At 40.0% G+C, this 25,198-nt stretch overlaps 1 protein-coding gene across 3 annotated transcripts in view; it reads left to right on the plus strand.

Annotated features, from left to right (window-relative positions):
- Positions 1-25,198, plus strand: part of Dock2 (dedicator of cytokinesis 2) — a 418,217-nt gene that overhangs the window by 177,076 nt on the left and 215,943 nt on the right. For all 3 annotated transcript variants that reach the window (XM_010622200.2, XM_033761620.1, XM_033761619.1), the window contains one exon: positions 20,645-20,740. In XM_010622200.2, the coding sequence (XP_010620502.1) occupies positions 20,645-20,740 (96 nt within the window). The remainder of the gene's footprint in view (positions 1-20,644; positions 20,741-25,198) is intronic.

Genomic DNA, 25,198 nt, shown 5'->3' on the forward strand with positions numbered 1-25,198 from the left:
TATATATATATATATATTTCTTTCTGGAGAGCCAATTGACAGAGGTCTACTGGCAGACTAGTGCTGAAGACTCAAAGGAATTGCCCCAAATAAGAAAGATCCAGAAGCCCAGCAAAACTGCCTTTGTGCTTCTCTTGTCCCCAGTGACTTTAAATCTGCTGTCACCTTTAGGCTTTCATGGGACTGGTTGAAGAAACTAAGCTCCAGGGATTTATTGATTTTAGTGAGACAAACTAAGCATGCAAACAAGGCTAGAGAGTCCATTTCTCACAACAGTTCTTACTGTTCAGCAATGGCTTCTTCCTTGATTTTATTGAAGACTCTGAGGTCTTCTGCCAGTGCAAGATGGAACCCTGAGTCCTGCAGCAGGTGTGGGGTGGGGTGATACGTTGGGGTAGGGTTGGTAAGGCAGGGTGGGGATGATAAATTAGGGCCTGTGGCTTACTACACCTCATACAGATGTTGATTCCACAGACGTAGGAAAGGTAGGTTTTACAGGGAGGTTATTATGTTTCACTTCAGTAGGTGTTATCCTTAAAGTGATTTAAGAATTACTAAGAGTTGATTGTGATTAGACAAACACAAGATTATTCATTGTCACCAGAAAGAACATCTATGGGTACTATAGTAATGAGTGACAGTATGATGAAAAACAGATATATAGTCTCAAAGTATCTTTCCAAAGTACCCACTCATTAGTGACTTAGGGAAAGATAGGGAGTTAATGGTGGGGAAACCCGGTAGAGTGATATAGACAGCTAAGTTAGATAGAAATGAATATACAGTCAGAGAGAGACTGGACTCTCAGAGAAGAGGGCAGAAAAAATAAAGATGTCAGAATTGTGACTGCAGGCACATCTGAAGACCAGGCCTCAAGATAAAGATGCATCACCTAGGTCTACATGCCTCCTCAAGGGTTAAATAGTAACTTGGAATTATACTATAATTAGGACCACCTGGTCTAGGAAGTCCAGCCAGGCATCAGTTGCCCTGGTGGGTGCATCTGAACCAGAGCACCTAGACCCATCCCTTCCCCCAAAATGCCTTTGTTCTTTCCATGTACCCTTGCTATTGGAACCTGCTTCCCAGTTGGATCAATTTTAGCTAAGTGGCTATACTTGTAATCTACAGGCTGATTATAGTTTGACCCACGTTGTACCCACACTGTGACTTTGCTGTATAAATCACCCCTGGGAAAGGGCATCAGGGGCAACTACTCAGGCCCCCTCCTGCCTCTTGGGAGCTATTGCTCAAAAAAACTTTCCCACTTTTAACCTCTGTTGTCCCTTGGAATTCATTCTTTGATTTCAGGGGACATGAACTTGGCACCCCTGACATCTGTAAGGTTTGCAGTTACATTTGTCGTATCTCAGTAGGAAACACAATAACAAACTAACTCATTTTCTGCTGTTGTATTCTTGCAATGACACAGGTCACTTCTGGCAACAGATGGGGGCTCCCCACACAATAATCAAGCAGTCAGTTCAGCAGACACCAGCTGGGTCTAATTCAATTCATTTCTTACATTACCCACCATAGCTGGGGATTGCATTAAATCCCATGGGTTAAGGGTTCATCCCTGACTTGGCCCAAGTTCAGATGCCATTTGCAAGCCCAGAGTTTTTTTTTCTTTCTTTTTTAAAAATTTTTAATTTTTTAACCTATGCTTGTAACTGACCAGCTTGTAACTGACAAGCTTCCCACAACTCCCTCCTTAGGCTTCCTTAATTAGAGCAGCTCATGGGACTCAGGGACTCACAATGTTTAGTGGTTTATTGTAAAGCATATCATAATGCATGGAGATGAACGGATACATAGGACAAAATATGGGAATTGGGACATGGAGTGCCTGTGCCCTGGCTACACTCTCCAGGAACCTCCACATGCTCAAGTATCTGGAAACTATCTGAGTGAACCTTGCACTTTGGAGGTTTTGAGGACACTTCATTGCATAGGTGTAATTGCTACCAGCTAGGGTGGGGAAGCCCAGCAAAGCCTACCTCTTCAGATTCTTCAGCATTCCTAGTTTGAGGAACTAGGACAGAACCCTTTCTGGAATGAGTGTCTCATCTATCAGACAAGATAAGTCAGAGATGTTTTTTTTTTTTTGGTACCGGGGATTGAACTTGGGTCTTTGCGCTCACAAGGCAGGCCACCAAACCGCTGAGCTAAACCCCCAGCCCAAGTCAGAGATTTCTTTAGGGCCAGCTCTAAGAAAAGATCAGAGTTTCTAAGACTTGGCTTGGAGAACAGAAATTCTTAGTTGTCATGGGCTGCTTTGGGGCCAGAGTTATGAGCCATGAACTGTGTATGAAAACCAAAAATATGTAACATAAACTAATATTTGGCATTAACCAAGTGAAGAAAAGGTGATCAATGGAGGGAAACATCAGCGTCACCCACATCTCTCCCTTGATACAGACAGAAGGTACATCATGTTGGTGGGGAATCTTGCCCCAAATCCACACATTCAGTCTAATTAGGAGAGTAAAAAGCCCAAATTGAGGAGTATAAATGACAGAATGATGTTTTTAAAAGTCAGAGCCATGGAAGAGGAGGAAACTGAGACATTGTCACAGATTAAAGTGGCCTTAGGAAATATTCATTCAGTGTCAGATCTTAAATTGGCTCATGGATTAGAAAATGAGCAATAGAAATCTAATTGACAAAATTAGAATAAAGCCCATAGCATTGTTAATAGGACTGTACTCATGAAATCTCTGGCTTGATCATTGTATTTTGTTTATGCAAATCTTCCTATTAGAAGACACTGGATAAAGGGTATGTAGGAATTCTCTGTACTATTTTTGTAACTTTGCTGTAAGTACAGCCCTATTAAAAAAAAAAAAACTTTTCAGAGCTTGTTGTAAGAGTATATAAATGAGTGAGTACTTCCTCAAAGTACACATGTCCCAGGGAAAGGGCATGCTAATAGAGAAAGGATTTGCTTTGCTTTTGTTTTATTAGTTAAAACAACAACAGCATCTATAAACTAAGGACAAACCTCACTGGAGGATTTCTCTTGCAAAATTCCTATTAATTGCCCCTATCCATCTAGAGGCCAATGAAACTTCTTACCCCTCAACAGTTGGGTAATTTCTGGCTAAGCCAACTCTTAGTGAGCACTTACCCGGGAGGGACAATAAGAAGGACCGTACATTGCTGTCTCAAGGAGCTCACAGTATGCCACACTTCTCCTGGGCTATTGGATGGCCCTGTCCATGCAGTAATTCTTAGATCAGGGTGTGGAGCTTGACTGTCATCTGATCTTTGCCTGGAAGGTTTGTAAACTGGGTGATTTGGCTTTGCCAAAGTCATTTATTCTCAAAGGATCCACTTCAAATAGAAGACAGCTTTTGTAGAAAGTTGGCTAGAACTGCTCCCAGTAAAGTTAATAATCCAACATGTTTGATTCCATCAGCACCAACTCTCAACACTTCTTGAAGTGCTCTTCAGCAGTGCCTTGACCAAAGCTCAAAGGAGTTTGCCTGCAGTCAAGTCTGCAATGACCCCTCCACACTTGCTCCTTCCTGTTCTCAATCTCATACCTTCTTGTTTGCCTGGCAGAGCCAGGACAGGGACATGCAAGTTGGACCTTTGCCTGGGGATGAGGGCGGAGCATAAGTGGACACTAGCAATTCACTAATCAAGATCAAATATTTTAACACAACATTTAAAAATAGCAATATTTTGATATTTTGTTCAGGATGCACAGTTTTTGGTTAGATTTTATTTTTAAAAAAATGCTGTGCTAAATTTGATCTTGATTATTGATGTTTTTCAGGTACCTGCTTCAATTTTTTAGCTCTAGGAAGTGTCTCTTGTCTTACTCCCACACCCCAGTGCAGGCCCTGCAAAGTCCCTGTCATTAATGCTTTTCGCCTGCAATAACCAAGCTGGCTCTGACTTGGCAGTTAAGGTAGAACCTTGCAGGAGTAGCACAGAAGATCCCTTCTGTTTTTCCCCAACAGTAGGGAGGGTTCTGTGGAAGACTGCTGTCTGCAGGGAACTCTTCTGTAAAAGCATTAGTTGAAAAGAACATCAATTTACACTCTAAACCTTCAGTGGGCCAGCCATTTGCTTTCTAGAAAGCATTTCTTTTTTTGCATAATGTTTGAATTAAATCTCCCTTCACAGTTGGGAGGCATGAGTTAAAAGCAAGCTCAGCAGCAGAAATATATATCTGCATTTAGTCCAGGTTACAGTTACTGAGGGAACTATAACTTTGATTTGCTCAACTGGTGTAAACGTAAATCCTTAAGTGAAATGTGTTAAACAAGGAAGGAGGTGCTCTGTTTTGAAGGATGCTGTTGAGCCACAACTCTGTCTTTAGGGCCTTAGCTGTCACATACGATCTGGGGGTTGCAACCAAGCTACCAGCAGACAGTCCCGAGTGTTCCAGAATGCATATTTCCTTGGGGAGATATTAGGTAATGTTTGTTTTAAAGATAAACGTGATTGATTTAGCAGCCCAGATTGGAAAACTAAGCAGTTTAATTTCAGAACAGTTTCTCTGAGCAACTTGGCACTCTAGATTTGTGTTTGACTCTTACCATTTCTTATACCTTGTATGCAAGATTGGATGGCTTTTCTCTGAAACCATCTTCCCTATTGTTTTCACCTGGCATTTTGCGTTCCAGCAAGGCCAGTCTCTCCCTCTCTCCCACCAGCTTGACTAAATTTTCTTCTTTCTTCTTCATTTACCCTGGAAGGCACTCTTTTTCTCCTTTTGCCTGTCCTGAAGGCCTCCAACTGGTGGTTCACAGCCAGATCTAGCCCAAAGAAATATTTTGTTTGCTTGCAAAATTATTTAACAAAGACAACAGTCCTATTAATTTCTCTTATATTCTAGGTGTCATATCTATAGGTATTCAAATCTGGTTTTCAGCCTTTTTAAGGATAGAGCTGTTTCAAATTTTACATTTTTTTTCCTGTATTTGTACAGTGCCTGGGCATAGTGCTGAATTCTGAGCACTCAGTAATTAATATCTGTGGATTTAGCCTTTTATGTTACCTGCCCTATTTCTATAGACATCTGCATTGTGAAGCCAGACCTTCCCTTTTCTGACAGACCCATCCCAATTTCCCCTCCCATTAAACACTCCCAGCTCTTTCAGCCCTGTCTTAATCACCTTCTCTGCTGCATTCTGACAACTTTGGGTTTCACCATAGAATTTAGCACTTAATTATGAACAGTTTTACATTTGTACTTGTCAGGTTAGACTTTTCTGGTAAGTGCTGCGATAATACTGGCACTTTTTTGTTATTTTGCTTTTCAGTTAAGGTCGTATCTTTCTATTGCATAACTTCACTAAACATCTACTGTTTGGCAGGCAGCATGCTAGGCATTGGGCATGCAAAGATGACTAAGACAAGCTTCTCTCTTACCCAAAATCCATCCAGAGAACTTCTCAGCACTTTCCAATTCTAATCCTCAACTTCAGTGGTCTTTTCATTATTTCCTTGTCTTATGCTTCTAACTGTGGTTAACACTCATAGCACTACTATGATAAATTTTTTTTTTTCCTGAGTATTTAAACCTCTCTTGTAGCCTGGATCAATTTCTCTTATCTCTGACTCATCTGTCTCTTTCCACAGACATGTACTCATCCTTCCACTTGGGAATTTGACAGGCTTTCATCTATGGAAAAGTGCTAGGGGTCCTATATCTGGTTTTCAAACTTCCCAAGGATAAGGCTTATCCACTTTTACGTTTCCTCTATATTTCTATACTTCCTGGGCACAGCACTGAATTCTGAGCAGACACTCAATAATTAATCCCTGTGGTTTGATTGATCCTCCTATCTTCAATTAGTTTACTTTCTAGAGAGATGTGCTGACACTAATTTTATATTTTATGCTCAGCAGAATCTGATGAGAAAGGTAAATCTACTGCTATTGAATTAAAACATCGTGTAAAAAGCAAGTCACCACCTTGAGTAATATGGTGCTCCCAAAGTTACTGATACGTCAGTTTAGAAGTCAGCGTGCACCACACATGGGAATAATACACCAGGATGGTCATATATACGGGCCAGCCTGTGTGAGCATGCTCCACCTACAGCATAGTTGAAATGTGGGGCTGAGTTTAGAGACTCCCATTTTCTCCTCATTGCCTAAGAAGTTTACTGATACTGTATGTACTCTACTATATGTGACATCATGCTTAGCTGGCCTTTACAATATTTGTATTCTCAATAGACAGTAAGTCCCAGGAGCACAAAGATAACATCTGTCTTGTTGACTGCCATACCCTAACATCGTGCCTGGTGTGTATTAAGCAGTCAATAAATATGTTTTGGTTTGGACCAAGTTCAATTCTAGTTTAAAGATTATGAACCATGGAGACATGTAGATATGATCTTAAATCCTAATGTCACCCCAGACTAGCTGTGTGGTCTTGGGGAAATCTCATGACCTGAGTCTCAGCTTACCCCTCCATAATATTTTATTAATCATAGTCATGAAATTACGGAATGTGATATTTAAGATGTTTCTTCTTTCCTTCCCTCTTGCCCCAGCGTAACCTCTCAAAAAGGTATTTGCTTAGTTCATTGATGTTACATGTGTGTGCCATTGTGGTGGAGTTGTCACATTATGGTGACCTGGAAGATGACATTTGGCGTCAGTCTTATAGCAGCTATTAGGAACATATTGGTTGTATTTCTGGGTTTAATTCTAACAGTCTCTGTAGTCTAAGGCAGATCGCTCAAACATGTCTATCAAAGAGTGATGAGGGATTTCAGTTATTTCCAGTTTCCTGTATATATGCTGACTTCAGGTGGACTGTAAGTACTCAGTGTGCTGTTGTGGATTCTCATGGTAGAATTTATCTGAATTCAATTTTCTCTTTTATCTTAGTTATTCTTATGTGTTAAATTCTAACTCATGGTAGATCCATGTTTAAAAAATATTAATACAATGTCACTCATGAGCCACTTGTTAACGAATGCCTGCTATATGCCAAACACTGTGCCAACCACTTCACATACAGAGGATGATTAGTTTTTACCACCACCCGGTGAGAAAGATGTTATCATCTCCTTGTTCCTGGTAAGAAAACTGAGGTTTATAGGAGTTAAATGGTTTCAGGTCTGAGAGCAAGTTAGTGACAAGAATTAAATCTGTGTAAATCTAAATCTTTCCCCTACACACTTTGTCAAAGGATTAATAAAAACTGAGGCATCCCTTGGCCACCATAGAGTATGTTAATAAAAATACTTCTGGCATATTAACTGGAAAAAGCAGACACAGAGGTGTGCATGCTGCATAGAGATTCTGTATGCATAAGGATGTGATCTCATCATAGAAAAATGAGATGTTAGATATGCTGTCATGCTGGGATTATGGGTATATTATTTCATTTTTGTTTCTGGTAATGCTCGTACAATAAATAATGGATGCTTTTAAAGAAGACTCTGAATACTTTAGCAGTATAATCTAAATAAAGAGACAGTTGATTTTGTTTGATATTACAAGTGTATTCTACACATTTTTTGTGAGGGAGCAGAAATTTAAATTGCAAGCAGTGCTGGTATCATTAATGTCTGTCCCTGGCTTGGCAAGTGTCACTGTGAGTAGGTAATAATGGGAAGATATTCCTCAAAGGAAATCAGGAAGAGTCACTGGAAGTCCAAGGAGCAGAGCCTGAAAGTCAACCTCTGAAAGTGGACTGTTTTTTTCTTATGAATAGAGCCCATCTTTAGGGAATAGAAGGGAATGCTTTCATATCCAGAGGCAAGGAATTATATAATTTAGTAAAGGTTGGAGTTGTTATAATCTTCCAAGTGTACTCCCCAAAAGACAAATTATGTATCTGCTTGAAATCTATCCTGGAAAACAAGTCACAATGCCATATCCTCATGGTTAGTTCATAGAAGGGAAAAAAAGAAGGTGGTGCAATTAAGGAAAAAAAGGATTGAAGTTGCTAGTATCTTTAATTTTTGAGAATAGATGATCTAGTACATCTATTATTTTGTATCAAAATCTGAGTTGTTAAGATATAAAATCAACTTAGGCAATATTACTCACTTATCCATTCATCCTTCCATGTATCTGTTCAACTTTCCATCCATCCACTGAAACATGCATTTCACATATTTATCCTTGGTGTTTCGTGTCATGATTATGCTGTATTTGGAGTTTGAAAATTGAAAGATGTGGTCCCCTATTTACAAGAGAAATGAACAAATGTTTTTAGGTAATCAAAGAGAAGAACAACAACTCTGCAGTTAGGTGGGGATTTGGAGTGGTTGAGTCAGGAGAGATTTCCCAAGGTGATAACTGAATTGAGTTTTTGACTGATAAGCAGGAAAATGGCAGTTGATTAGGAGAGGAAGTACATCTTGGACATGTAAAGCATGCTTTCATCATTTCTGTCTCTCTATTCATTATGGGGAGGATGAGCTGACCAAGATAGGTTGGAGCAAAGTCAGGGAAATACAAAAGCTCACAAGACCCAAAGGACTGAGCTCCTTCAAGGAGCTGCCTACAGCATAAAGTAAAGGTGTATTGAGATTTACTTCATGAAGACACTGGGATTATGGGAAGATTAGAGTTTTAGGGAATGGATCCAAAGCCAAGAATGGTTGGTCTGACCCACTGTAAGACCTAGCCCAGGGAAAGACATTGGTAGGAAGAACATGTAAAGGTTAATCTTCTCTTACCTTGTACTGTTCATGTAGAAAACTCTCTTATTATAAAGTTTTACTAATTTATGCAGAGAGTTAACCAGAAACATATTTTTCCCAGCTCCTTCTGACAACAACTCTCTTGGGACTTCTTACCAGATCCCCCTAGACTGGATTTTAAATCTCATTCCTATGTTTCCTTAGCACCCTGTGACACCACTGCCATGGCCCTTTCCTCAAGGTATGTTCTTCCACAGCCATACATTTCTGCACACTATGACCTACACACTGGATTTTCTCTGTCTCTGAATCTCTGGAATGCAGGATAGAACATAGGACAGAGTAAGCCAACCTGGTTACATACTGGGATTTATTTGGAGAGATAATAATGCTCAATTTGAAAAGATAACAATGCTCAATTCTCAACTCCTGCTCCCCTCCCCTCAGGTGATTTAGAATTAGTCTGGTATGGGTTTTATATGTGATTATATTAATATATATTTAAATTCTCAGATAATTCTAAAAGTGCAGCCATGTGGATGGCTGATGTGGAATGCTTTTGAAATAATGAACTGTAACAAATATTATCCTGGCTATTTTACTTTTGGTAGAGAAGGGCCTTGGCAAAGCTCAGTAGCTTGCTGTTTAGGCAATTCCAAAGGGCCAAATTCACCCCAGACCTCAGAACCCAGGGAGCAGGTGGCTCCTTTCAGAGGTAGATATTCATTGAAAGAAACCCTTAATGTACTTCCAGGACTGAGCACACAAGTTTGGTACAAGATAAACTGATTACCTTAACCAACTTGGCTGAACAGTCACTGTATGAAAATATGAAGTGGCTGAACACTCAGGAAAGCCTTTCTCAGAACTGGTCAGGGAAGGATCAGGGCCATAGACTAAAGGGGAGAGTTAATATATTCTAGTGACTGGGAAATGGAGTAATCTTCTTTTGATACAGATGATGAAAGCCATTGTCTTTTTATCCAGAAAAATCTCTAGAAGCTGTAGATCACATCTGAAGATTTTGATCAGGAAAAATAAACTACTTCTGCCTTTTCCAAATTTATTGTAGGTGTATTGTTGATCCGACAGAAGCAGGGAGAGAAGTGGAACTGCCCAGTCTAGACTTTTCAGGATGGGTTAACTGGAAATGGTGATAACATTAGAAATGTGACAGAACTTTGAAGATACATAGATATTATTGATTACAATAAGGAAACAGTGAAAAAATAGTATATGCTATACTGACATTAAAATGGAAATACATTCTGTGACATCAGGAAGGAAAGAAAGGAAAGAAGAGGAAAAGAGGAGAGGAGAGAGGGAGGGGGGAAGGGAGAGAGAGAGACAGAAATTCTCAAAATGAGAAATGCCCTTGTGCTAGAAAACAGCAATTTTCAGCACCATGGAGAAGGGCACACATTCCTTCTTCATAAAGATGGCTTTCTGGGGAGGGCTTTAATTATAGCCAATCTGAACTGAAGAAACAACCTTGATGTGGTAACTGCACATGTGGATCAGAGGGTACACATTCATTCCTCAGATTTATTGGCCTTTCCTGGCCAATTCTCTTGCCCTTGGGATTGACATAATTCCATCCTTTCCTAGCAAAGGAAAACAAGTTCAAGGGTAGGATTTTAAAGACTCTTGTAGCTGGTAAGTTTTCTCAAGTTTCTCATGTAATCAATCCCTAAGTGGAATAGTTAGTGAGAGCAGCCAAATTCTGGCACAGGATACTGGGATGTTTGATATCTCCAGGCTTGGTTTTATATCTGCCTAACTTGGAAGAGATTTGTAGGAAGAGTCCGTTTTAAAACATGAGGACGGTAGAGTTTTGATATGCAGAGAGCCTGCTGAGGAAACTACATCTGTTGTAGCTGAATGAGTTGTCTAATTTTGTCTATGTGCTCTCTCTGGAGGATGGTGGAAAGATTAGTGGTATTTTAACTGTAGGATGTAGGGTAGAAGATTGCATATGTTTTTGGTTTCTTTCTTTTTTCTGACTATGAATGCTTTAGTCTTTCATTCTAGATCAAACTGTATTCTCAGTACAAACAAGGAGCTCCATGCCCTGAAACTTCCAAATTTTCCATTCTGGTTCCACTCTCTCATCTGAGAATGCTTCCTTATTCTTTAAAACAGTTACCATTCATTTCCTACTAGTTCTAGCTTTCCTAATCAATCAATCAATTAATAGAGGTGTACATCCACTTGATAAAACTTTAGCGATTGCTTAGACTGTGTCAGCTACTCATACTAGGTACTAAACATAAAATACAGAATCCCTGGTTCAAGAAGCTCACTAATGATTCACAATCTACTTGTTCAGCAGTGGGAGGGGGCTGGTTATATTGTAACTTCCCACCTTGGAGGAACTTACAGTGTGATATGTTATTGTTCTCATTCCAGATTGCCTTAAGTCAGAGAATAAAATCCTGAATGTGGAATCTCAAGTATTTATTAGTAAAGACTTAAGGGTATATTTGGGGTGAGAGAGAAAACATTCTGGTCCCTATAGGTACACTTACCTCTGCCTATGACTGAAACCATCCTGGGATTGGAGATGAAATCTGATGATAAAGCAGAGATATACAGCAAAAGGAAATAAAGGAAACAGGGGAACTCTAGATTGTCAGCGGAGGAGGAGGGAGCAGGTTGGATAGTCCTGGAGAGAGGAGGAGGCTTGTTGGGAAGTTGGAGAATGGAGGACATGAAAGCCATCCAGGACATGAATGAGTTTCAAAATTTATAAGATGGTAAGAATTTAACAAATAGTCATGTTCTTTATCCATATCTTTTAATGTAATCCCCATAACTGACTCATATTTTGAAGAACATACCCCAAAGCTACATTATTAAATCAGAATTGGTTCCAACCAGTTGTCATTCACCGCATTAAAATGTCAGACTTACAAACTTTGGGAGGCTCAATTTTTTCTGCTCTAGGATACAAGTTGGAGGTTCCATTATATTTTAATAAAAGCCCTCGCAAAACAACATACAGGAGTTGCGTAACAGCAAAAATGTTTTTCTCTAAGCACAATGAGATTTCTGTTGTTGGGGGTGATGATTATGTTTCTTCCCCCCTCCTTAGTTGATTAAAGTACTTTTTTTTCATCTGTCAGGAAATGGGAGTTAAAAGCATTTGGTAAATAGAATGAAACATTTCATAGTTGTGCTTTTAAAAAGTATTAACTCGCGTTATTTTCTTGTGGTTTTCTGTCAGTTCCATGACCTAACAGTGATTGACTTGCCTGTGAGCATCTGCTGCTCCAGCATGGCTGGGGTAGGGGGTATCAGGGCAGGAATGGAGGAGCCCCGTGTCCTTGGCATTGTATCATCCCTATACCCAGAGTGACCCCGCAGCCCACAGTCCCTGCAATGAGTGCAGTCTCCTATGAACACAATTCCTTAGCATTGCAGACTCACTTTTATTACTTTCTAATTGGAAAATTGTTCTAGTTTCTTTATTGTCACACACAATTATTATAAAAATTTCCATCAAACCATAGCAAGTAAAAATTAGCACTTTAACGTCACACCTCTCCCTCTTTCCCCCACTCGTGAATAGTTTGTCATCTATTTTCTTAGGCTTTTTGGATATAGAAAATTATTTTTCAAGAAATGGTATTATAAACTATGCTCTATATTAGCTCACTGAGTACGTTAGAAATCTCTTTCCAAGCCAAGATCTACTCATCTCTTCTATTCCATTGGGTGAATTAACATGTATTAACTTACATTAATGTATGTATATAACAGGATTCCTGATTTGGGGACATTTGCTTGCTATATCTAGACATGATAAATGATATAATATTTCTGTTAACAGCTATGAGCACAAATGTTTCTCTCACCATGTTCTTTGGACAGATATGTGGAATGTTTACCATGTACAAAGAGTTTCCACATCACTTTATGGGTGATGGTAGCAGTGGCAGTTACAAACCTGGACTGGACTAGGGAGGCCTGGATTGGAACTTGGATGAGCATTTGTATGACATGTAACCATATCCAGAGCTTCAGTTTCCTCATCTACAAATCAGAGATAATGAAAACAGTTCTTGCACTTCTTTATTTGGAGACAGGGTCTCACTGCCTAACTATAGTTGAGACTGGCCTGGAACTCACTATGTAGCCCAGGCTGGTCTCAAACTCACAGTGATCCTCCTGCCTCAGCCTGCCGAGTGCTGGGATTACAGGCGTGCACCACCAAACCTGGCGCAGTTCTTGCATTTCTTAGTGCTTGCAGGATGCCTACATCCTTGTTATTATATGAACAGAAATAATTGCACCACTGAGTTTGGTAGATTGCTCAAGTAACACATGTGAAATATCAAAAGAGTATGCCACAGACTAAACACTTAAAATATATTAGTTATCCATGTTGGAACTAGACATGGCTTTTCAACACAGTTCTCATTTTCTGGGTAACATCATGAGTCCAGTATTCAGTTGAGAAAATTGAGGTGCAAAGAGCCAAGATTAGTCTAGGTCAGTGACAAGGAAAGAACATAGTTAAAGGCATCACCATAGTCTCTGTGCAAGGGGAGACTCTTTTTGCAGAGCTCTTTTCTTCGCACTGCAAACAGTTTCCAGGTAAGCTATGGAGAGCTAAGTGTGCCACACACCCCTTCCAGTAGCGCAACACTTCGCAGCATGGAAAGAGTCCAGAAATAGGCAGAATTGAGCTTTGGCTTAGGCTTGTCCTCCTATGCACGGATCATTCCAGGGCATGTTTCTAAACCATTCCAATCCTCACATTTCACCCATTTGAGAGTCCAGTGGGGTTTTATCAACAGTTAAGTGAGATTACCAGATGTCAAATCTATATGCTCTGTTCTAGGCAGATAAGACTTCAAAACTTGTGTGCTTCCAACGGTGTAGGATTAGAACTCACATAGAACTTCTCCTACATATCACGTCTTTTGCCACCAAGTCCAACTCTCCCCTTCCAGAAAGGGCTAATGCAAAGTCAGGATGCTCAGGGACACGAGAAGTCCTATCTTGGAACCACGTGGTAGGAAAGGCAGAGCTAACGTGGTATGGCAACCCTCACCCTGAACTTCCCTGACCCCTGATCTGATTCTTGCTTCACTGGACACCTCTGTCCCTGCTGCCTTTCTGACTGGCCTTGTACAGTCAGGAGCTGCCCTGGTATGTTCCTCAGCTTTCCATTGCTGTGGCATATACCTGAGGATTACAACTTAAAGGAGGGCTTCACATTCCAGAGGTTTAAGTCCATGGTAGCCTAGCTCCATTGCTTTTAGGCTTCAAGTAAGGCAGAAGCACCATGGTAGAAGGGTGTGGTAGAGAAAAGCTGCTCATTTCATGACGGCCAGGAAGCAGGGAGGATGGAAAGAACAAAGAGCCAAGAGGAAGCATCTGGGGACAAAAATACAGCTCCCAAGGTTCCCCTATGACTCATTCCCTTCAACTAGGTCCTACCCCCCAAAAGTCCATTACCTCCCAAGAGTCCATTACCTTCCCACATTTTATTGCCTTGCAATATTCCATCACTTACCAATAATGCCATCAAATTCTGAATCCATAAGTTTATTGATTCATTTACAAAATTAGAGCCCTCATGGTCCACTCACCTTCCAAAAGTTCAACACCTGGCAACCAAGCCCCCAACACCTGGTTTTTGGGAGATATTTTATCAAAGTAGTCTCACTATATAGTTCAAGCTGGCCTGAAACTTGTGTGATCCTCCTGCCTCTGCCTCCTGAGTACTGGGTTTACAGAAATGTGTCACAATACCTAGCAATGGAGGATAATTTAGATAAAAATATAACATCCAGTAAAGTATTTTATGACAAAAAGTAGTTCAAACTGTAGGAAATAGTGATCGCTAAACTCAGAAAAAAGGTTATCTCATGAAAAAAATCATATTATCTCTAGGGGCCAAAAGAAGAGAGTATGACTTAGATGCTTTAGATGATAACCATTACTATTTGCTTAGACACTTTCTTTCCAGATGAGTGTTTTTGGTGCCTTCAAGATAAGACAGGAATTGAAAATGCCTTATGTAGGAATATGAAGCAAGGAAAAACAGTAGTGGCCATAGATTGTAGCTATGTTCATGGTCAGAAAATGAACTAGTTCTCTTTTGTTTAAAAAAAAATAGGCCCCTAGATTTAATGCTGTACCCGTGAATTTGTGGCCTTTATCTTAGTGCTAAAAAGGCCTAATGACAAAGCAGGCAGATGAGGTGAGACCATCCTTGGTGTGAACCCAAGGTCAAGGCTACCCGGGTACTGGAGCATGGAAAGCAGTCCTTCTCATGTTGCTCAGCAGAGCGGGCAATTTCTTTTTCCTTTCCATTTTTTTCCTTCTTTGCAGTACTGGGGATTGAAACCAGGGTCTCACACATGCTGGGCAAACCACTCTACAACTGAGCTACACCTCCAAACCCAAAACTGGGTTTTTATTCTAGCTTTGGTGCCATTACCCACAAGCAGAATGCCATGGATGAGTTGACCTTGTGCAAATCTTTTCCTTAAATTTTTTTCTTTTTGTAAAATTTGGGGTTGCAGCAATGCAATACTCTTCAAAACCTTAGACGCTTGCATAACATAATTGCTTTTTTATTATTTATCATTTTTACACGCTTTTAATATTTTAATTGAATCAATTCATAAATATTTAAACATGAAAAATTTGAAAAGAATTTCCTATAAAGATGGTACACGTAGGCACATGTTTGCTTCTTCTTGAAAACCTACTGGGAAAAAAGCAAAGGGATTTATGAAAAAGAAGAGAGAGGCAGAAACCATATGGAAAATTAATAAATGACTTAGCAGAACTAAGAAAAGTGATTCATAAGCCAGGAATGGAAGCAGCGGAGAGCCCATTCAGTCTAAAGTAAGATTTTCCACAAGTGTTAGTAAATGGTAGGATCTGATGTCTCTGAGGAATCTCAAATAAGGACAGTCAGTTGAAAGTCAGTTGAAGAAGCAGTCAAACTACACACAGCTGAGTCACGGGAGGATTCTTTTGTAGAGAATATAAAGTAGAAGATGTCTGTCCTCAGAGACAGAGCATAGCATTGCAGGCAAAGAGACCATAACTCAGAACCATGGTCCAATCCTAATCTGCATCATGGGGCCATAACCTCCAGCATGTTCCTCACTCAGCATCTAGAGCACTGACTGCTGGGACTTCACTCTAAGGGAGGGGATCAGAGCATTCTTATCTGTGGGCTCCAAGCACCCTGAGAAGAAAGGCTAGCACTATATTGATATTTGAATCTTTCCAGGTAGAAGTCCCCAACACATTGTCCTATAGTGAAGCTCACAGGCAATGAGAGCATCTACTCACATGCTCGGGGTCAGCAGTCAGCTTTAGTGTGGCCCACACTGAAACGAGAACTTACATTCGTGGGTGAAAGAACTAAGGAAGAGCTTTGACCTGGAAGAGGGGTGCACAAGAGCAATAGAAGAGAGTTAACTAGGAGGAGGCGGGCAGACGTTCCAAAGCAGGCAGAAAGGACCTTGAGAAATAAAAGAAGAGACAGTTAGGAATCATGATAAGATAGTATTACAAACTAGTCAGAGAATTAAAAGGAATCTCCGAGTTTTTCAAATTCGGAAATGAAAAGTTGTGTAAGAGATGGGAATTTGTCATACTTTACAACTTGGATAAGAATGGGATTTGCAAAGTCAAAATATTTTAAATACTATGTATTGATAAAACAAAAATTATACTGTAGTTGTATGGGAGGAAGAAGAAATGGGAGGAGGGATGCATATTCCTGGTGGGGACCTGGGGAGAAAAGAGTGAAATGCTGTCTTTTATGGAGGACAGTTAATTGAAAATGCCACTAAGTAAAAAACAATTTTTTTAATGAGTCATGCAAGTGTAGTATTGGAAATGTGGTCATAAATATAAAATAACTGCCGTAATAATGAAAAGGTATAAAAAAAATTCACTGGTGACAGCAGCATCTGGGACTACTGGTTATTTTTATTTTTATTTTTGGTTGGTATTTCTAAATGAGCCTTGGAGAATGTATTTTAAAATGATATACATTCGTTAGTTTCATAAAAATAAATAAAAATATTTATAGTTGATGTAATCAGCATCCCTTATGTAAAAGTAGAATTCCCAAATTGTTAAAAATATCCTCTAAATCTAAATACTGACATATGTCAAAGTTTTATTTAACTTATAAACTAGAGAACAAGCTGAACAACAAATGAGCTGGTTAAAAGTATTTGAGATTCTCGTGGGAGAAGAGGTACTTGTGTAAAAATGTCATTTGGTCTAAGCCAAGTAAACTTGGTACAGAGCAGTAAAAATGCTGTTTTTTGCAAATAGGCAAACAAACATTGAACTTTGTTATTTTTTGGAAGTTAGCCTTTTGTATTCTCATACAGTCCTCTGATCATACAGGACTATAACAATTCTGGTTTCTCATCAGTTGTAGACAGTCACACTAAGCTACATTTTCTGAGAAAGGACCCTCAATTGGGTTCAGCAGAAATGTTATATCATGTGATCTTCATTTTGCTTTATTTCCAGGCTTTAGATATTTTTTTCCTGAACATTTACTGTAAATATAAATAACTTTTAAAACACCATGAAAACCAATCAGTTTTAAATTCTAACAAGATACTGTTTGCCTCCTGCCTGCTATGACTGGAGGGCTTCCCTCTTTCTTAAAAACCCGGCTTGCACGAAGAAGAGAGGTATTAAGACATGTTTGCAGTAGAGGCATATTTTTCTTCTCAGTATTATCAGATGGGTTGAAAGAAAAAGAATAAAGAGGGCAGGATACCTTTCAGTGTTATGAAATGGAATGTCTGTGTATTATTACTTAAAATCATTTCATGGGTATTATGATCTCTTCCTGTTCTGGAAATACTGTAGGAAATCAGTGGTTTTAAACTGTATTCTCCAAAAACCTAAGGCTTAGTATAAACCAAGAAGACAGGAGTTGGTTCCATCCCACCCCTACCTAACCCTACCCCTCTCCACCGGAGTTTTCCTCCTACTGTGTTATGCAGTGGGCTTATGCATGCAGTTTCATTTAAAGTCCCTTCTAAATAGCATAGCCTATAATTATAAAGAGAAAAAAATCACTACAATTGGCAGTGTGTTTAGGTTGAATGGATTAATTTCTTTGCCAGAGCCATGGTGGGAAGACTGATTGTGTCATTTCAATTACAAGCCACCATTTAGTTCAGGCCCAGAAGACACTTTCTTAGGGTTTCCCTCCACTTGCCTGGCACTGGAGCAATTAACAGTGGGTGATTTGTGGCTGCACTTTCACTGCTTAGCACAGGTTTATCATCTTGAAAGTTTTCCATTTGCATTTATGCTATACATTCTTTGGGTGACATTTCCATATCACCCAGAGTTTATATTATGCATTGCCCTGTACTGCACTTCCTTCTACATGCTGTGAATCTACAAGCCCAGCTTGAATTCTGATGTAGTCCAAGGGAAATATGAATTGCAGCCACCACTTACCCTGGGTTTTCTATGTGCTGACCCCTCGTATCAAGGGCTTTTACCCGCATTTTCTAACTTATTCTTCAAACCAGTAACCTCAAGATTTCTAGTGTTTGCTGCCTTTTATAAATGCAGAAATTGAAAATCAGAGAGGAAAAATAATTTGCCCAAGGTCAACCAGCTCAAGTTAGCAGAGCTAGGATTCAAACTCAAGTCTGTCTGCTCTCGAAATGCTCTGCTAGATAGCCACCCACATCAGGAGCTTTTGGAAGGAAGTGGATTGAATTTGACAGTTCCTTACTTTTAAGTACCAAACTTCCAGGGCAACCTAATTGCTGCTCTTTGAACTAAGAAGAAATGGTCGTTTAAAAGAAGCAAGGGGCAGAAAAGGTCAAGAGGAAAGGGGGGTTTTAATATCTCTTCTGGTAAAGGAAAAGATGTAATATGGAACAAAATTGAATCAAATGGGAACTATTATATAAATTTGATGAAATTACAAAGGAATGCAGAAAAGATACCAGATAATGAACACATAGGAGCAAAGATTTTCTTAAAAAAAAAAAAAAAAAAGAAATCAGAAGTCACTGAAGGGTTTATAAGTTGGTCCAGTTAAAGACAGTCTATCCACCTCGATAAATGGAAGGAGAGTAATAAGGCCCCGAGGTAACTGCCAGAGATCTATGATCATATTCTCATCTGTCTGGGTGACTTTCGGAAAAAAAAAGACTCTAAAGACAGATTGCTGAATTTGCATCTTTTTTCACCTGGATTACCCAGGTCAAGTCACTTGACTTTTCTGGGCTTTGGTTTCCTCATCTGAATAATGGGGGTAATAATATTGTCTATGTTGATGCAAAAACTGGTCGAGTGCTTAGCAGGATGCCAGACACTAAGGAAGTATATTTTACTTGAAAATGTTTGCTATTGCTGTTATAACTGTAGTTATCATATTTACATGATTTAAGAACTAGGAGATTTTAAGTCGGCATAAAGGCTTGAAGAAATAAGAAGAGAGAAAATTTGCCTTTAGCTTAGAAATATGGGGATATGCAGCCTGGCAGAAGCTTCCATAGCAGAGGTTCTGCTGGTCGCTGCACAAGGCTAGAGGAAGGGAATTGGCCAAAGTGCCAAAGAAATGAATCTGAGGCAGAAAGGAAAAGCAAGCTCAGGGCGACTCATCTCTGGATGCCAATAGTTATTGAAAGCATGTTAGGAAGTGAGGACACTTTTAATAAGTACATCTTTCTTTTCCTTGCCCTCCTCCAACTACAGATCTATTTCCTTTCATAGGGTCCACTGAGAAAGAAAACTGCAGTTGGGTTGAGGGCAGCAATGCAGCAAAGATTTCTCACCTACTTAGCAATGAGTGTGGGCATTTATTCACCTTCTCAGCTACCATTTATTTAGCGCCTTCTTTAGAGCAGGCTCCCTTAGGACCTGGGGACACAGAGCCCTTCCCAAGCCTGAGCCTCTACTTCCAGGTATGCACATTAGGTTGTGTCGTGGTTCTCAGCCATCTGAATGATGCACCTAAGATCCAGAAATTGCTTATACCTCAGCTATTTTTTTAAACTACAGAATCTTCTACTGGGAGATCATACATGTGTGTTTCTTCCAGAATTACCCATGTCCCATTGAGGTACGCATCAAACTTGAGAGGATCTCCCACATTTTATTAATGCGGAAGTTAAGTCTTGGAAAGGTTCGGTGCTAAGTGAGGTTGCACAGCTGACAAGCATTACACTTGAAATTTAAGCCCAGAACGCTGAATCTAAGATCTCAGGCCTTTCTTCTTGGTGGTGTCCACATTCACAGGGATGCATGGGTGAAACTGTGCCTGAAGGCTATGCTATAACATGATCTGGGGATGCAGATAAATGCATGTGAAAACCTAGCTTGCCCACAGCAAAAGCACAGAAACCATCAGCAAGGCCTGTAGAAAATGTAGGGACCTGCTGTACTTAAAGTGAGAATACTACAGATGTTACAAACTGACTTACCATGGATTTTCACCGCATTGTGGGTAATGCTGCTTCTGCTAGCTAAATACCCACAATAATCAGTTTCCATCCTATTTCCTAGTCCCTGATAATGCTGCCTCTTCCATTAGTGCCTCCAGCCTATGGGTGATAGTGTCTTCCTGCTGTTGAGGCTTCAGCTTTCCTGTTGCATGTATAACCAATTCTCTGCTTTAAGGTCCATCCTTTTCTCAAGCAAGATTCTGTTAGATGAAGAAACACAGGTCCAGGGAGGGGACATAACTTAGCCAGTGGAGTATTTTGTCAGAGTTAGTATTCTAAATCCAAACTTCCTATTCCCAAACCCATCATCGCTAACTTATATTGAAGGTGATTAAGGAATTTCTGGGACACAATCCAAAGTGATGGGGCTTGAACGATGACAATGAGAGTGATGATGATAATTACAATGGTCCTGATGGTGTTGGTCGCAATAGTGTTGGGGATCACCATTTGTGACCACATATCTGTGTCTTTAAAAGACTGTGCTAGCAGAACGTCCTGGTTGTCACACAAATGTCTCTGCCTACGTTACAGGCCTTCACCTACCATCACATTCAAGAGATCATGGTCCAGCTGCTTCGCACCGTGAACCGAACAGTAATCACCATGGGCCGGGATCATGTCCTGATTGTGAGTAGATCCTTCCCTCTTGTCAAATGTGGCAAATGGTTTAGGATCCAGTGATGGATTTTCTTGAAAAACCAAATGACGCTGAACACCAGCACCAATCACCGCTTTGTTTTGGCCAACAAAGGTCAGATTGCTCCTGTCTATGTTGAAAGAATATGAGAACTAATTCAAGGTACTAAAACAGAATGATACTTAGGACTTGTCTCAGAGGTTAAGTATACCAGAAGGGGTGAAATATCACTGGTAAAGATATAGAAGTGAGGGGAGCTTTTGTAAGTGAGCAAGATGGGATCTCTCAGGAATCTTTCCTTTTGGCATAGGGTCAGATTCTATGGGCTTTATTTTCTAAGTGATTTTATTGTGTATTAACTCCACCCACAGATACCATTTAATTCAAGGCCAATGTTAAATTTAGGATTATTCTTGTATAAAAACATTCTAAAGATCAAGATATTCTGCCCTATATATGATTATCTCCCCAGACGTAGAACCCATTGCTAACCTTTTACCCTCTGTCCCTCTTGGTTTAAAACAAGAATCAAACATTGCGATGTTTATAGGGGTCAGACCTCAGCATAAATGAGTATGTCCAGCCCCTTTGCTCCTCTGCATACACCTGCCAGTGGATTCACATTCCACTCAGAAAGATCCACGCCATCACTAGGCCTGAGATGCCCCTCCCCGCTTCTCCTTCCTTTACTTTCTCCCACACACAATACTGTTCCCTTGGTACCTGGGAACATTTTTCTCATCTTAATCAGATTTTGCTCCAGCATCACTTGATCATAGAATCTTTCCTGCCCTGACTCATGTTTACAGTGTCTGGGACCTCTCTACTGTCTTCCAATCTCTATGGCTTACTTTTTTTTTTTATTAGTGTTTATTACCTGAATTATAGATCACTCTGCTTGTTTATTGTCTAGCTTTCTCAATGAGGATAGCTTCAGGAAGACACCTGTTTTAATCTATTTTGTTTATTGCTGTATCTTTATATCCTACAAAAGTGCCTGTCATTTAGTAGTTGCTTGATAAGTGCCTATTAAATGAAGGAATAAAGGAATGGATGGATGGATAGATGGATGGATGAAATATACCTCCTAGTGGTTTAGGAGGACCAGGGCTATTCAGCTTTCACTGAAATACCATGTAAATTGGGCCATATAGTTGATAATACTAATTTGTTAAGAGAAGTTGAAAATCTCCATATTTTATATGAGGTCTCCTGACATGTAAGTATTGGCACCTAATTAAAAATGTGGATTACCACTATATAATTCCAAAAAACTGGGTCCAGCTTTCAGATAACAGACTGGCATCTCTGCATTACAGTGATATGGCAGCATCCAGGCTTGAGGAGGTCGAATCACAGCACACTACAGTCCTGCTGTGTGGATATAGAATTTAAGAGTCTAAACTGTTCTAATTGTGGCTGGGAAAGTATTTGATCACTAGAAGCAGCCCAAGCGTGACAGTCTTCTTTTACCAATTCAGTTCTATGTACTTTCATATATGCCTATCTGCATAATGTGTATTGTGTACATGTAAAACCTTGGGCTGGGCTGGGAGTGTGGTTCAGTGGTAGAAAGCTTGCCTGGTACACATGAGGCACTGGGTTCCATCCTAGGCATTGCAGGGAGATAAAACGAAAGAAGCAGTGACACCCACAGAGAGCAGCAGCAGTACCAGCACTCCTGCTTTTCTGAGCCAGAGGGCCCTATAAACCGGTCTTTGTCATTTGTCTCACTTACTCTCCTTCCACCACAGAAGTTACACCATTACTTATGCAGCTACAAGCTTCCTTATCCATGACTCCCGTAACCTACCTTAGATAAGCTCTTTATGGCCTTTCTAATCTTTATTCTTTTTCTTTGGAGCAAACCTAAAGATGATCATCTGTCTATTTGGCTCATTCTGTATATAACAGGTTCTTAACTCGCTGTCTTCCCTTTAGAGCAGCAATTCTTTAAAATGGGCCTTGGATTGTAGAAAGTGCTAAGGGATGTCTGTTATTATTTTCCTTTCTATCTGCTGCAGTAAGTCTCTCTGACCCTTTGTGTTATCCACATAGGCAAGTGATCAGTTTGGCCCTTATTCACCTGCAATGTAGCTATCTGAGCCTTTTGTTTGTTCCTGTGCCCTGATGGCTGACCCTCCCAACACACATTCCTTACTGCTGCTCCAATAATCTTTGCCAGGATGTCCCAGTACTTTGAAATATTCAGTGGCTCTCCACTGCCTACCAAAATAAGTCCTAAATGCGTTAGCCTGACCATTTCCAGCTTCTGGCAACTGGTCTGGTCACAACTGGATGTTTTAGTCTTTCATCTCCTGTTTTCTGTCCACATATCCCATCAAAAATGGATGTCTGGCTATTGCCCAAGCATGCCCAGCTGTCACCTTCATGTACAGTCTGTGCTTCTTTCTTTCCTGGAATCTTCCTTGTGCTGTTGACTTCCTACCTGGTCTTCAAGGGCCAGCACAGGCTCATGTCGTTAAGAAACAGCCCTGGCATGTACCTCCTCTCTCACTCAAACACTTCTCTGTGCCTTGGTGTTGTGATTTTTTTGTTTTTTCTTTAACAGTTTTTATTGAGGTGTAATTAATATACTTTAAAACTGAACAATCTAAGTATTCATTTTGGTGAGTTTTAATAAATTTATACAGTTGTGCCCCTAGACCATTACCACCCTCAACATTCATTTGCAGTTAACTTTCCATCTCTTCTCCACCCCTAAGTCACTACTGATCTCCTTTCCATTTCTACAGATTTGCCATTTCTGGAAATTTCACATAAGTGAAATCATGCGAATTGGGATCTTTTTTGTTTGCTTTATGTTTGCAGTGCTGGGGTTGGAATCCTGGGCATTGTATGTCCTAGGCAAGTACACTACCACTGAAACACACCCCCAGTCCCATGTATTTTATTTTGATCAAGAGTCCTACTAATTTTCCCTGGCTGGCCTCAAACCTGTGATCTTCCTGCCTCACACTCCTGATTAGGTGGTAAGATAGGCATGTGCCACCTTCCTTGGCCAATTTGAGGTCTTTTGTGTCTAGCTTCTTTTCTTAACACAATATTTTTGAGGTTTATCCATATTTTAAGTATCAGTACTTCATTTTTATTGCTGTACAATGTTACACTGTACAAACATTTGGTTTGTATATTTGGTACTCGATGTCTTTGGATTGTGTTCATTTTGTGGCTGTCATGATTTATGCTACGATACACATTTATATATAAATTTTATGAATATATTATAATTTCTCTTGATTAAAAATCTAGGAGTGAGACTGGTGAGGCATATGGTAAGTATATATTTACCTCTGTAAGAAACTAGCCAGTGATTGTCTGTAGTGGCCTTGACACTTTACCACCAGCAGGAATGAGGGTTTCATTTACCCTTATCCTAGTATTGGCAGTTTTTGGATTTTAACAATTTTAATGGGTCTGTTATAGTTCTGCTAGCAGCTTATTGTGGCTTTCATTTGCATTTCCCTGATGAATTATGACGTTGAATACTTTTCATGTTATCTACCTCTTTTGTTTTTTTCAAGTGGGGTATGTGTCAAATATACCTGGACCAGAGCTCCTTGCTTATGCCAGAAGACTTTTGAAGGATTGTGCCTATCTATAAAATAGGCTAATAGTAGACCTGTCTCTTAGAGATGATATGCCACTGACATCCCACAGGAGAAACCTTTGTACACATAATTCTTTATTTATTCTTTCTGCATTTTAAAGATCACCTTATGTGCTCAGAAAACAGTTTGGCTTGATCTGTGCCCTCAAAATCAGACCTCTTCCGTGCAATGTGCCTCAAACATTTCAAACTTACTCTCCTCAAAGCTCAACTAATCACCAGCTCCCTGAAGTGCTCTGCACACTGTCCTTAAATGCAGGATTTTAGTTTAGAATCTACTGTAAGAACCAGACATGATTTTGACCCCTCCCTCTCACTCCTCTGCCTGCTACTAGGTAACTACTGGTAGTTACCCACCACATCTTGGTCCTAGTCCTGTGGTTTCTTGTGTGTCTGGCTTCATTCCCTGCCCTTTGGGGACTAGAGGGACCCCCCACCACCACCACCACTTCTTTGCTGTGCTATTTGCTCTCAGAGCTTAAGTGCTCACAATGGCCAGGCCATTGTGCCCATAGTGTTTAGCACACTGTAGGGTCTTCTTTCTGTTTGTCCCCTTTCCTCTTATTCTTCGAACCTCTTTAGAGCAGGGACCATGTTTCTTCCTGTTATTCTCACCAAAGAAAGATGTCTAGAATAAAATAGGTACTCAAAAAATATTTTCTGTACAAATGAAGGAACTAGTGAATGAACAAATGAGTGAATGAATGAAAGAAAGAAATACGCTTTGGGAATGTTGTGTCATTTCTACCTTAATATTTCTGTATGTGCTTCCTTCAAATTGATTGAATGTGTTTTCTCAATATCGGAAACCCACATA

Source organism: Fukomys damarensis, unplaced genomic scaffold (assembly GCF_012274545.1).
Source record: "Fukomys damarensis isolate Sample0158 unplaced genomic scaffold, DMR_v1.0_HiC HiC_scaffold_9, whole genome shotgun sequence".
In the NCBI taxonomy this organism is placed as follows: domain Eukaryota; kingdom Metazoa; phylum Chordata; class Mammalia; order Rodentia; family Bathyergidae; genus Fukomys; species Fukomys damarensis.